Source organism: Muntiacus reevesi, chromosome 19 (genome assembly GCF_963930625.1).
Source record: "Muntiacus reevesi chromosome 19, mMunRee1.1, whole genome shotgun sequence".
NCBI lineage: Eukaryota > Metazoa > Chordata > Mammalia > Artiodactyla > Cervidae > Muntiacus > Muntiacus reevesi.
This window is the reverse complement of record NC_089267.1, coordinates 58224355-58238885: the sequence shown is the minus strand read 5'-3', so window position 1 is coordinate 58238885 and position 14531 is coordinate 58224355. Positions and strand designations below refer to the sequence as shown.

Below are 14531 nucleotides of genomic sequence, written 5' to 3'. Positions count from 1 at the left end.
GCTCCTTGACATTGGTCTTGGTGGTGGTGGTTTGGCTTTGACACCAAAAGCAAAGACACAGGAGTGGGATTGTCTTAAACTAAAAGGCTTCTGCACAGCACAGGGAGCCGTCAGCAAGATGAAAAGGCACCTGCAGGTGGGGGAAGGTGTTTGTGAGTCATACATCTGATGAGGGTTAGTATCTAAAACATAGAGAACTCACACCGCTCAATAGAAAAAAATCTGAGTAGAAAACGGACAGAGGATATGAGTAGACGTTTTTCTAAAGAGGACATACAGATGGCCAACAGGTACATGAAAAAGTGCTAAACATCACTAATCATCAAGGAAATGCAAACCAAAGCCACAATTAAGATATCACCCATGAGAATGACTGTTACCAAGAAGACAAGAAATAAGAAGCATTGGTGAGGGTGTGAAGAAAAGGGAACCCTTCTTCCCTGTTGGTCGGAATGTAAATTGTGCAGCCACTATGGAAGACAGTGGAGATTCCGCAAAAAAGTTAAAAATAGAGCTGCTTCATGATGCGGCGTTTCCACCTCTGGGTAGTTATCAGGAGGAGATGAAAGCAGTAACTCAAAAAGATACAGCTCCGTGTTTACTGCTGCGTTGTTCATAAGAGCCAAGGCATGGAGTCAGCCTAGGTGTCCATCCGTGGGTGAACGGGTAGCAGGTGAGGGTGTGTGTGTCTGTGTGTGTGACTCGGAAATAAAAAGGAGGGAATGCCGCCTTAACACCGAGCTTGCAGAATCAGAGAACAGATTGATGGTTGCCAGGGGTAGGGGGTGGTCAGAGTCGGTGCAAACTTGCAGTTGTAGGGGGCCCTAGGACGTAACGTGCAGCGCGGTCACTGTTAGTGACTGTACTGTGTGTTTGAGAGTTGCTGAGAGAAGCTCTGTGAGATGACAGATGTTAACCAGATTTACTGTGGCGATCATGTCACAGTGTATACATATATTGAATCATGTTGTATACCTGTAACGTTATATGTCAATTATATTTCAATTAAAAGATATTTACAAGGAACTTAAAAGAATGTTAAAAATGTCAACTGTTCATAAGTCGAAAAAGACCTCTAGGATTTTTTTATCACAGTTATTTTTAAATGTAGATAACAGACATTGATGTGTGGAGAGCATGCATTTATAATTTGTCATAATCTGACATGAGTGCGGTGGTTCTGCATGTCTAACCTTTCCTCTGTCAGTCAACTCTTGGAGCCTGAAGACCACATTCCTATACAGGATATGAGTTGGTTAATTTTCACTCAACCATGTGTCATTATAAAAGGATATATTTAAGTTAAAACACTGCTTGGGAACAGAAAGTGGTAAAAAAAAAAAGTTATGCTAAGCGAGCAGTGAGCTAGGTGAGTGTGCTTTTCTGGTCAGCTGTGAAAGGCGTTAAGAGGAACATCTCAGCTTTCTGTTGGAGGAGTTTCCAGACAGCCACCTAAACATCAAACCCCAGACCAAGGATTTCTCAGACTTTTAACATTTGAACCATCGTGCCTCAGTAGTAAGAGTTACAGGGCTGACGTAAACGGTGAAGTCCTCCGCTTCTGGCCGCTGACGGCGCAGCTGGTGGAGGCCCGCCGCCCTGCCCCGCGGCGCCAGCCGGGCCCCTTCTCAGGAGAACCTGCTGTCCCTCGGCCCCTCCAGCGTCAACCGAGAGTCACTCATCTCGAGGCACCACGTTGTTTTTCTCCAGTGAGGAAACCAAAGCCGGAAGCAGCGAGGGGCTTTTCTGCAGTTGGCAGAGCCGGGATTTAACTCCAGATCTTCCACGCTCAGTCAGGTTTTCAGCCCTACTCCAGTTATTCGAGTGGCGGCACACACGGAAGTTTATACGGGTTTGTGACCAGGAGACCTTGTTGAGAGGGCACCCCAAGTTTTAAAATGAGCCCGCAGCGCAAGCTCCGGTGGACTCAACCCACGCTCCATCTTGAGGACATATTGGCGCAGTGTGCAGACGTCTTTAATGAATGGAGCCACAGTGTCTAGTCTGCGTGTCCCAAGTGGAAGCTTATGAGCTTGCTACAGAAACAGATTTTTAAATTCAAGTTCATTGATAGCTGAAGAATTTACTTTAGGCTGAAAGAGATTATTTTAATTTCTGAATAAGGCTTTGAATTAAACAGTAATATATTAGCAGGTCAGCTCAGCTTTCATTGAGTTTAAAAAAAAAAAAAAGACTGAAGTAATAATATTGACATTTGATCACTTTAGCTTAGTTCAAAGAGACTAGAGGTTTAGAATCTAAATAATGCATTATTTCCTGACTTTGCCAGTTAACTTTTGGTAATATTTGAAGATCTTGTTATGAAAAATGGCAGAACTCCACAGTCTGTGAGGCACTTCCCAAATAATGATAATCTAACTTCTCATGAACAAGATTTATCCATGCAGAAGCTCTCTGAGACTGCAGCACTAAAATATGATTTCTTTATAACAGGCATTGCTAATCCTCAATTTGCGTCATATCAAACCCTTCACAATTTTCTGTGGGCTGCTGCTAACTTCAGACAAAGGGCTGAATTGTTGAAGCTCATTTTAAAGCAAAAGATGCTGAGTGGCTTTAGTGTATGTAAGCATCAGCTGAAGCATTAAACATACAAATTTCTGCCCTCCCCCCAAAGATTCTGAACATGACTGCTGGAAACTTGGGTGTAAAGGTCAGCAGAAATCAGAATTTGAGAAGCACTTTACAACATTTGGACAGCTGGTCCAGGGGCCACACTTTGAGAAATGTGCTTCTAAATAATTATGGAGAATAAGAAAGGAATACAAAAAGATTGAGGGAAGAAATGAAGCTGGAAAAGAAACTGAATGGCTTTTTTAGGCAGTTAGTGTCAAATTGGTTCCAAAACTAGACCAAGGTATTCTACTGCTCATAGTGAGCTGTGGTTTTTATTTCAACAGATAGAAGAAAGATCTGCATTTGATTTTTAAGTTTTTCTTTATTAAACATTTAGTGCCTACTACCACTTTTCTGCTAGTAGAATGAATGGGTAGCTTAGAAATAATTAATTTAAAAAAATCAGAAGTAGCTAATCAAACTGTTTGAAAGCTTTCCTTCTTCTGATCTCAGGGTTATACTTTTGTAGTGCATCAGTAAAAATATTTACGTGTTTTATCTTGCTAAAGTGTCTCTAACCACGTGGTAGAATTGACTCATTTTGACCTGGTACAAAAAGCACGGAAGCATTGGTTGCTCAGTCGTGGCTGACTTTGCGACCCCATGGACTGTAACCCGCCTGGCTCCTCTGTGCGTGGGATTCTTCAGGCAAGATTACTGGAGTGGGTTGCCATTCCTTTCTCCAGGGGATCTTCCTGGCCCAGGGGTCAAACCTGGATCTCCTGCACTGCAGGCAGATTTTTTACCATCTGAGCCACAAAGAGCATGGTGCTCCACAAAGGGCCGTGGCTTCAAGGTGCTCCCTCCAGGAGCCAGTTTGAAAATAGAGAAATTCTTCACCTGAGGTCGTGAAATTCGTTTTCACTGCATGGCCACTGTCTTGTTCACCCGTTCAAAACAATGTTTTTTTTTTTTTTTTTTTTTTTACTATTCGGGATGTGGAGTCACTAGACCTGTTGACAGTGATGACCCTGGTCCTTACCCACGCTGAATCTTGGCTGAGTGGGGAAGATTAAGGTGGATAAGTAGACAGACAGGTACAATACAAGATAACAGGGCCTGTGTTGGGTAAGGTCTAGTGTGCCAAGGAACTGATAGACTGGACAGTCACCCTTTGTTTCTTGGAGGAAGTGGCCTCTAATATGAAATATCAAGGCTTAGAAGGAATTAGGCATATTTTGGTTTCTCTTTCACTTGTTACGATCATATGTGATTGCTTTGCTGTGTTGTCTGGAAGAAGACAGTCTCGGTGAATGTGTTTTTGGCAAGCCTTTTCGTTTTGCTTTCTTCTAGTCTTTGTTGAAGTACTTGCAGGTTTGAATCTAGAATATTTGAATATTTTTCAAAGCTGTGCTGGTAGTGTCTGTCTAGAACTTGAGAACTCATTATTCAGAAGACCTTTGCATTAGCCATGGATTGACCAGTTTCTCCTCTAGCCTGTTCTCAATCAGACATTTATATAATCAGTACTTAACCGGAAATTATTGCCTTTCTGCATGATGAAGCAGAACACTCATTGTTCTTCGGGGTGATTGCTCTTAATGATTGCTAAATGATTCTCTGTCTTAGTTTGGGAAACTTTTTTTTTTTTTAATAACAAGCTATAGAACTTTTAACACATTTAGTACCACAAGCCTTTTTTGAACCATTTACCCAAAAGTGATACAATCACTGAACCAGGTTGGTTCAGGACAGAACAGCCTTCTCAGCGCTGATGAGACCTGTCTCAGACACACCGTTTCCTCTCTCTTTAAAGTGGCGGTCCCCAGCCTGTGTTCCCACCAGAGATCAGTTTTGTGGCAGCCCACTTTTCCACAGATCCAAGGTTGGGTCGAGGGGGTGGTTTCATGATGATTCAAGCACATTGCATTTATTGTGGAATTTATTTCTCTTAGAATTACACCTCAGATCATCAGACATTAGATCTTGGAGGCTGGGGACCCCTACTTCAAAGTGGTCTGGTGTGCTGACTTTCAAACTTTTAAATTTTGATGCAATTTGTCCTCCATATCTGCAGGTTCCACACCCATGAATCCAAGCAGCCACAGGTTGAAAATATTTTTAAAAATTCTAAAAAGTTCCAAAAAGCAAGGGGGGGAAATGCATGTGAGTTTACTATGCACTGGCAGCTATTTACTTTGTATTCATATTGTATTTGCAGCTATGTGCATAGCATTTATATTGTATTAGATTCTGTAAGTAATCTAGAGATAATTTAAAGTATCTGGGAGGATATGTGTAGGAGATATGCAAATACAGTGCCATATAATATAAGGGATTCCAGCATCCTCAGATTTTTCTATCTGCAGGAGTCCTGGAACCCACCCCCCACAAATACAGTAAGGACAACAGTATTTTCTTCTCAATTTTATTCTGTTTCTTTGAAAGCAAGTGCTAGATGGAATTCACAGCAATTTGAAGCGTATCACACTGTCTCCAGTTTCTCTCCAGTCTCTCCGTAGCTGATTTGGTTTTTGCACTCTTTTGGTCAAGGTCCCCAGTGACCCTCATGTTTCTGAATCTCACGATCGATTCCGTCTTCATTTGCATTAACCTGTTATCAGCATCTAACCCAGTTCGTCTCCTCCGTTAATGACTTTCCGGGGCCTGGATTCTTTTGGTTTTCCGCATACTTCAGTGCATGCTCCCCCCCTCAGTCCTCTTTGGTGACTTCTCTTCTCCCTAACATTCTAACATCGCGGTCCCTCAGGGCTTAATCGAAAGCCCACACTTTTCTCCTGAGTGTCAGGCTGTTAGGTCCACCTACCTGTTTACATCTCCACTTGGATATCTGTATATATCTCAGAATTAACATGTTTAGAACTGAATGCCTGATTTTCCCCTGAAACCTAGAATCTTCCTGCATTCTTTCTATCCTTTCGATTTTTCAAAGCCAAAAACTTGCATTCTGCCTTGAAAATATTTCAAGAACCAAACCTCTTCTTAACACCTTTCCCATTGGTACCGCCATTGTCCAAGTCACTATCATCTCTCATTTGGATTATTGCCATCACCTCCTAACTGACTTCTTGCATCAGTGCATGCTCCTTTCCAGGCTTTTCTCAAAACGGAAGTCAGAATAATCCTTTTAAACTATGCCAGATAGAGAGATTCCCTGGCAGTCCAGGAGTTAGGGTTCTGTACTTACAGTGTCAGGGCCTGGGCTCAGTCCCTGGTCAGGGAGCTAAGATCCTGCAGGTGGCATGGTGTGGCGAGAAAACGAAATGAGATGACATGAGATATAGTCAGATAATGTCACTCCTTTGCTCAAAACTCCCATTTTCGCTCAGTAAAACCGCAGTCTATACAGTGACCCTGCATGATCTAGCCCTCCATTCCCTCTCCCTGATTTCACCTCCTGCTTCTTGTTCTTGCCTTCCGCTTTTGTGGCAGGTAATGTAAATGAGAACAAAATACTGCTTTTCTGACGCAGAACTCTGAGAGCCAGCCGTTCACTGTTGGAAGTTTGTGCTTCCAGATTTTTCCCGGTACAAACATGTTAAATCGTACTATCTACAGTGTTCTGCAGCTTGGATTTTTCCTTTTTTCTTTTTTTTTTTTTGTCTTTTGGATTTGTCTGGTTGGTTTTTGTCTTGGTAGTTACTTGTTTTGCACCTAATATTCTACTTAAGGTGCTTCTGTAATGTAATTGGTCAAAGCATAGATACCAAGCCAGACTAGGTTCAGATCCCAGCTTGCCAGTTACCAGACTCTGGACAAGTTGCCTAAGTTTTCTGTGCCTCTGTTTTCTCATTTCTTAACATGATAATAATAATAGTATCTGTATCATACAGTGTTGTGGAGATCAAATGATACCTGGTATGTATATGTGTGCTTAGAAATATTAGCTGTCATCACTTGCGTTACGTCACTGTTTATCACTGATACATACTGTCTCTTGTTTTGAAAGTGCAGCACTTGATGTTATTAGTCCCTTGTTTGCTCTGTGTTCAGGCTGTTTATAATTGTCTGTTGTTACACACAGTTATCACTGAGGGTGAGTTTGCGTTTGTGCATTAGTGTCATTATTTTCACAGGGTGCACTCGCTCACTCTTTGAGTCCAGAATACAAACACACCTGCCCCGGATAGCTGTCTGAGACAGACGGCCCCCGGTGTCTGTCTCCCCACACCTTTGCTGACGCTGGGTATTATCAGCCTTAAAAAGTGCTTTTCTTCCTTCTAATATTTCGTGATCGATGGAATAGTTCTTTCCCCACTTCTCACACTGCATTCACATTTTTATTCCTCCTGAACAACGCTGAGGTAGTGGTCAGTTTTTTCCAAGCTCCTTATTTCTATCGCTCCCATCTCCTCCCCACTGATTTGAAGTGCTACCTTGATGTCATGTACTGAGTTCTCACATATGCCTCTCTTTCTAGACCCTGATTTCATGCTGGTCTGTTTCTATACAAAGTACCATCTGATTTTAATCACTGCAGTGCATCCCTTTTGATATATTAGTAGCCCCACTACACATACTCAAGTATACAAACATTGTTCCTCAGTTTTAGGGACATTAATTTTTTTTTCTAGATAGATTTTAGAATGTTTCTTTAGGCTTTTAAAATATGCCCACTGGAATTTTGTTTCAGAAAGTGTTGAAATATGGATTAATTTGGAATGAATTTATTTACTTACAGTATTGAAGGTTGGAACTGAAAATGTCTATTCAGGGTTTTCATACTTTGCTATGTCTTACACATTTGTTGTAACATTCTATACTTTTTGTTGCTATTTTGAATATGCTCTTTTTTTCCATAGTTAGGCTTCCCTTGTGGCTCAGCTGCTAAAGAAATCTGTCTGCAATGCAGGAGACCTGGGTTCGATCCCTGGGTGGGGAAGATCCCCTGGAGAAGGGAAAGGCTACCCACTCCAGTATCCTGGCCTGGAGAATTCCATGGACTGTTCAGTCCATGGGGTCGCAAAGATTCAGACACGACAGAGGGACTTTCACTTTCACGTGTGAGATATTAATGTGTGTGTACATATACACACATGTATGTATTTACCTTATATCCAAACACCCTTCAATATGCTTTAATACTTTTGTAGCTTTCTTAGACTTTCTAACCTTACAGTCAGTTCAGTTCAGTTGCTCAGTCGTGTCCAACTCTCTGCGACCCCATGAATTGCAGCACGCCAGGCCTCCCTGTCCATCACCAGCTCCCAGAGTCCACCCAAACCCATGTCCATCGGGTTGGTGATGCCATCCAGCCATCTCATCCTCTGTCGTCCCCTTCTCCTCCTGCCCCCAATCCCTCCCAGCATCAGGGTCTTTTTCCAGTGGGTCAACTCTTCGCATGAGGTGGCCAAAGGATTGGAGTTTCAGCTTCAGCATCAGTCCTTCCAATGAACACCCAGGACTGATCTGCTTTAGGATGGACTGGTTGGATCTCCTTGCAGCCCGAGGGACTCTCAGGAGTCTTCTCAACACCACAGTTCAAAAGCTTACAGTCATGTCATGTGCAAATAATAAATTTCATCTTCCTTGTTTCTATTCGTACTGCTTGCTTCTTTTTTCTTAATTCATTGTAGAATAGATTCTAGAATGATGTTGAAGAGTAGTGATGATAGCAGGTATCTCTGTTGGTTCATTTTATGTAAATAATTGAAAATTTTTAATTAATGATTTTATTGGATTGATCACATTGCTAGCTCTAATCAGTGTTACTTCAGGTCTTATTTTATATTAATCCTGGGAATACTTAAGAAAGTGTGAGGTCATTTCTTACTCTGGAAATAGGAACATAGTCTTTGGCTAAGAATAAAAAGAGTAATAAGTATCTGAATCTCTAGAAGTCTTCTATACCTGAGATGAAAGAGCCACCCTTTGCAATCAAAGGTCATATTAAAAATTATGGCTAGTAAAGTTTGATTTCAAAATTATATGACACAATGCCATTTTTTCCTGCATCCTGAAGATGAATAATAGGCTTCACCCTTCTCAATATTCAGTTTTGTCCGCTGCCCAGGGATAAGAGGCGTGGCTGCCTGTGACCTGGGAAGCTGGTCAGTCCTCAGGGGCTGCTGGTTTGGGCTCGACCTCCACCAGCATTTCCTCTGCCCTGCCAGCAGGCCACAGAGCCCGTGATTCGTTGGAGCCTGGCGGTGTGGCTCTTGCCTGAGTCTCGTCTGTCTGAGTGAGGCTAAAGGTCGGGGATGACAGATGGTTCAGGTGTGTCTGACTTTGAGTTAGCTCTCTTCTCTTCATAGTTTGATTCTCTCTGGACAATAGGAAGCCAGAAGTTTTAAATAATCTCAAATGTAATCAAGATTTTAATGTGTTGGCTTGGTTTTCTTTGACCTGTTAACTGCCTTTCATTCACAGATAAAGATTACATACACTTTGGATAATTATTTCATTGCTGTAGAATGATGAGGAGATTTTATATTTTTTCTTAAAATGAGGAAAAAGTTTACTTTTTGTCCACCACTCTCATTTCTACATTTATTGGTTATTTTCTTCATTTGTTTTTGTTTTAGAGTCTTTGTGGTGGGTTTTTTTTTTTTTTTTTGGTTTGGGTTTAAATTCTAGTTAAAGTGATCAGTTTAATTTCCAGGTAATCATAGTCTACTTAGCTTTATTTTTCTCTAACTTAGTAATATTAAATTTTTATTTTGAAAAATTAATTTTTATCTTGAAAATATCAAACATAAGATAGTTTTTACAGAATCACCCAGATTCTGAATTTGGCTGTTTTTCCCTGATTAATTTAAGAACTTGTAATTACTGTCCTGTTACTGACTATGATCTTAGGGGAGAGATCCTCTAAGTAATGACCCTGAAAACAGGATCTTAACTTTACAGTGTGTGTTTCTTCTCTGTTTCCTTTTAAATTTTGCTCATTTTATTTTAACCTTTTGGCTGTGCCGGGTTTCATTGCTGTGCACGGCTTTCTGCAGTTGCGGCGAGTGGAGGCTTCTCCTTGCCGTGGTGCACGGGCTCTGAGACGCGCAGGCCTCAGCGGCTGCAGCCCGGGGCTCTGGGGGGCGGGCTCAGCAGCGCAGGCTCTAGTTGCTCCGTGGCCCGTGCGGTCTCCCCAGGCCGGGGCTCGAACCTGCGTCCCCTGAATGGCAGGCGAACTCTCACCCTTCTCTGTTTCCAACAAAGGTTTTCTCTGTGGCCTGGAAGGAGTTGCACAGTCGTTCCACCTGCCGTAGAATAAACACGATTGCCTACCAGTTTAAAGTTCAGTGGATTTACTGACTGGTGTTAATAAAGCTCATAGAAGACATAAAGCCTAGCCAAATTGGTAATAAGGAAATCATGATACACTTTTTGGTCATTTCAAACGAGCTTTCATTCAGCATGTGCTGTTACGTCCTCAGTGGCCGATTCTAGTCTCTTAATTTACATTTAGATCTGAAGGCAAGGAAAACCACCTTCCAGCGCCTGCTGTGTGGTAAGTAAGCTCTGTGCTAGTCTTCAGATGCGCCTTCTGATTGAATTCCTAAGGCTCCATCTCACTTGTGAAATTTGTGAGTTCCTGTTTCCATTTTAGAGTCAAGGAAGCCAGGGGTCAGAGATGTTTAGCAACGTGCTCTGTATTACCAAGTAGCAAGTGCCAGGGCCGGGCTGTGGACCCAGATCTTTGTAAATTTTCCACGCTGAGCTTCATCATGAGAACTCTTCTGAGTACTTCTCAATACTTCTGAATATCACATCCATTGAGGAAAATCTCTCCAAAAATAGTTGGTAGCTACAAATAAAGGATTTTATACTGTCTTCTTCTGAGCAGAAATATTTACTATGTAAGCGCTGTTTTTTAAGTATATTGACTTTTCAGTTGCATTACATTCCTTGTCACTGATTCTGTCCTAGGTTGTTGGCCAAGGATGAGCTGATGGTCATGCTTCAGAACTGTTTGAAGGTTTTTCAGTCATCTTCTGCAAAGGAGCTTGGCAACACAGCAAAGAAAATAGAGGAGTTCCTGGCCCAGTTTCAGAGCCTTGATGGTGAGAATATAATATCTTGCCAATTCTACTGGCTATGACTGTCATTTGACTAGAATAACATGGAAAACCCCGTGTTTTGGTGCGCTGAGAGATGAAGAGATAATGAGTTTTTGATCAGTCAGTATACCAAGCCTCAGAGTAGCACGTCTTTGACAACCACAACTAGGCCAAATGGTTCTCTTCCAGCTTTGGTTAAAACAATGAAAACTATCAAATGGTCAGGAAAAAATATTATCTTCTCCAGATGGACAGTTTGGAGGACTTATCTTTAAAAAAAAAAAAAAATAGGCAGCAAAAAGAAATCAAAAAGATTGGAGGGAGTAGCAGGGCATCATAATTAAGAACTCCTTTTAGATGTTGTTTCTTAAGCATTTCATCAGGTTCTTTATAGATTTCAAAAACAGTGCATAAATTATTTGTAAGGCTGAGAATTAATAGCTGCGAACTGCTTTCCCGGCAGTGAGGCTCATTGGTATGCTGACTACCACAATATGCTTGAGGTTTGCTGTCATCAGGTTTGCAAAGCTTGGATCTCTCAGCCCTCAGAGAATTGCAGCCGCCCGGCGTTCCTCGGTGCTGACCCACGGTCGCCTCCGTCTTGCGTGATCGGCGCGGGAGCTGGTGTGCCTGCCGGATGCCGGCGGCCTGTCTCTGCCCTCATGGGCCGGGACTTCTTTGTTCTGAGGGGCTCCGTGGGTTGATACTGATGTTTACCTTTTCGTGGGCTCTCCCCTTGCCCCCTTTCTAGCGCTGAAGCATGGTACTCCTTTGGTAAAACAAAATGACTGTGCCCTTCTTATTTTCCCCTATTTAGGGAAATTTTAGTGGAGCCTCGGGGAAAGAGGCAACCTGGTGCGTATAAGCACATAGATTGGACATGGCGTGGTGAAAACATTTCACTTAGAATGTCTCTATCAATTTTTCCTGTGTTTGGCAAGTGTTCCTTTGTGTTTAACACATTTGGATTTAGGAAACTGCTTTTGCTGAGGCCAGTGGAAGTTGAGAGAGCCCGTCCGCTTGGCACACCCCACAGTGCCGGGGCTCCCTCCGGGTCGGGCGCAGGCCTTGCTCTGTACTGCATTTGCACCACACTCTGAGCTGAGCCAGTTTCAAATCATAAACATTGTAAAGGACTAAAACTGGTATCACAGAGATTATTGAGTCCAGCCGCAGCAGAAACTAAAGCCCAGGAAGAGAATCCTCCGAATCGAGATCTCAGAGCTAGCCAGGGTAGCATCCAGCCTAGAGCTCACATATTTCTTAACTACCATCTCATTGTTTTTTTCTCTCCAGTTCCCAGTTACCACCTAATTATGGTCACTAGGACAGTGAGGGACCACCCTTAAGGATATAAATAGGGCAGAAGACTTAGAAGAATATAAGATAAATTAGCTAAATTTCAATCTTTTACAAAATCAGACTTGGATTTTTGTGAAATGAAACTGCAGATATAATCATTTTAATTAGAATTTGTGTAACATAAGCTAGTGAACAAATCTTGTGCTAATACTAAATAAAGGAATGCAGCTTTTAGAAATGGGAAGGTTGGCAATTAAGATAACAGTCTTCTTCAGAAGAATTTTATAAGTTGAAGCAAAACCAGTGTCTTGAATAAATGTACTTCTCTATTTTCAGAAGTGCCATGTTGTTGATAATGAAGTGAAATTAACCCTCCCCTCCCATACTGGGCCAGTAGTAATATTTGACTATATGCTATCTCTGGTTCCTTGACAGTTATTACGTATTACAGTTTAGGTTTAAAATTACATTTGGAGGGTTTGGTAGGTGAGAGTGTCAGACAAGATTTATTTTTAAGGCTCTGAAACATGTTACTGAAATCGGATGAAGAGTTTATTAGGTGTTTTAACCTTAAATCATGTCCTTCTTGAACCGAGAATTATCACTAGCTAAAAAGAAGTTTATTGTTTGAGAACAAAGCAGGTTGTCCAGCTGCATCTTAGGTTTGGCCAGATAAGCCTTGAGAGTGTGAGATTCCAAAACCTGCCCCGCGCTGCCAGGAAGAGGCTTTCAGAGTTTCAGGATCTTTAGAAACAACTACGCCTTTTACAAGATACAGTTTTCTGTCTGCTGTGCTAAAGAACCATGATGCGTTTTGTGTTTTCATAGATTCTCTCAAGACTTTTGCGTACTGCCCATTTTAGATGTAAGTAGCCTTGTGTCAAACATGGTGAATCAGAAGATCAAGGCTAAGTTTGCCAGAGTGTAGGTTTGTATCGTTTACATCAGTAATGGCATAGTCAGAGGAGCACAGTGTAACTTTTTTTAAAAAGCTATTTATAATAACACAAACATTTGGAAATTATTTTCCTGTTAGTTTGGAGGAGTTTATTTTCATTATGGTCACGTTTTTAAAATTCAGTAGCTGCTTTTTTTGAAGACCTCTCTGTAGTGTATCTTAGGTAATGTTTATTGACCTTCAGTCTCTGGAAGAGATCATTTATCTGATGGAACCTTGATCTCTTGCCACATTAAAAGAAGAAAAAGGATGAAACTTTATTCCCCTTGGAGTAGTAGAAATGTTTGTTCTCTTGAATGGATTTACCCAAGCTGCTGTATGTCGGTTTTGTATTAAAAGCAGAAACCAAAGAGGAAGCAGAAGCTTCTCAGTCACAGTCAAGGGGGCTTCAGAAGACGGACCTCTATCATCTTCAGAAGGTCAGATCACTCTCTCCCTCCCAGCTACACCCCTGATGCTCCTGTGTGCTCTCGGTGAGCTCTGCTCGGGTGTTTTTGTTTTCATTTTAAAGTCACAGCTAAGAACAAAGCAGAGTTTGTAACTCACTTATAAATTGAACGTCCTGTTTACCCCATAGCTATCTTCATTCTCCTTGTAGAAATCTGGAACTTACTAACCCATAAAGGTAGAAGCTGTTCTGATAGTCTCAGGGAGAAAGAGAATTAATATCAATAAGGGAAAGTGGGAACATGGTTGCAAAAAGAAATCTGATTATTTATCTGATGTATTTGATTTTCAGTTTGGTCAAATTGAGATTCCAAAAAGACTAAGTCATTAATTTTATATACGTTCCTTGATTTATTTATTTTTTTAATGTATATTGATCCACACAGTGTGTCCAATATAGCGTTTTTCAGATAGTTCTCACTTTAGGATCTTGGCTGGCAAAATAAAGAACCTTCTCTGTACCATGATACCAAGTTATGATCACGTAGAATAAAGTATCAGTCTAAGCAAAACAAAACACTTGGAGTCCATCCTGTTAGCATGGCAAAGAGCAAGGATTTTTTCCTCTTCTTGGAAGTCCTTTTCTTAAACGAAGTAGAGAGTTCTGGCTAGTGAGCGCACTGCCATATAACATACTAATGAAGTAAACTGCCCTTCTCCTCATTCCTTGAAAAGTCACTTGATGTTTTTTTGAAGCAAAACACCCAGGAGGAGAGATTCTTCCCAGTTGCTAACGATGACAAATAAGCACAGCCCACCTCGATTCGGCTCCGTCTCTGCGCCTGTCGCACAGACGGGCATGGGCTGCCTCTGCCGGCGCGGCAGAGCTCCCCTCTGAGGGGCCCCCTGGCTCAGGGTCCCCACAGGTCTCTTCTTCCCTCCGCAGTCCTTACTGGAAATGAAGGAGTTAAGGAGCACCAGTAAGAAGCAGACCAGGTTTGAAGTCCTCAGAGAGCAAGTCGTGAGCTTCGTGGACAGCCTGGCGCGGTGAGTCTGCAGAGCTCGAAGTCAGGCCCTCTGCCCCGACGACGCTGGTGTGATAGCTGTCCTCCGGCAGTGCGGGACGCCCCCGGCTTAGGCTTTATGCTTCTTACGGCCCTCTGTGGGGCTTAGACTGCTAGTGTTGATTCCTTTCCCATCCTTATTAAAGCAGCTAACCAGATGACTTAGTTCATTCTTGAGTAGAGTGCAGGCTTAAATTTACCCTGGTTCATTATGCCGACAGCGGGGAG

The 14531-nt window shown here is 42.0% G+C and overlaps 1 protein-coding gene across 8 annotated transcripts in view; it reads left to right on the top strand.

Annotated features, from left to right (window-relative positions):
- ORC3 (origin recognition complex subunit 3) overlaps positions 1-14531 on the top strand; it is a 68940-nt gene that overhangs the window by 42487 nt on the left and 11922 nt on the right. For 6 of the 8 annotated variants that reach the window (XM_065911611.1, XM_065911610.1, XM_065911612.1 and 3 more), the window contains 3 exons: positions 10462-10595; positions 13192-13271; positions 14186-14286. In XM_065911611.1, coding sequence (XP_065767683.1) covers positions 10462-10595; positions 13192-13271; positions 14186-14286 — 315 coding nt within the window. The remainder of the gene's footprint in view (positions 1-10461; positions 10596-13191; positions 13272-14185; positions 14287-14531) is intronic. The other 2 variants (XM_065911613.1, XM_065911609.1) reach the window with 1 other exon arrangement.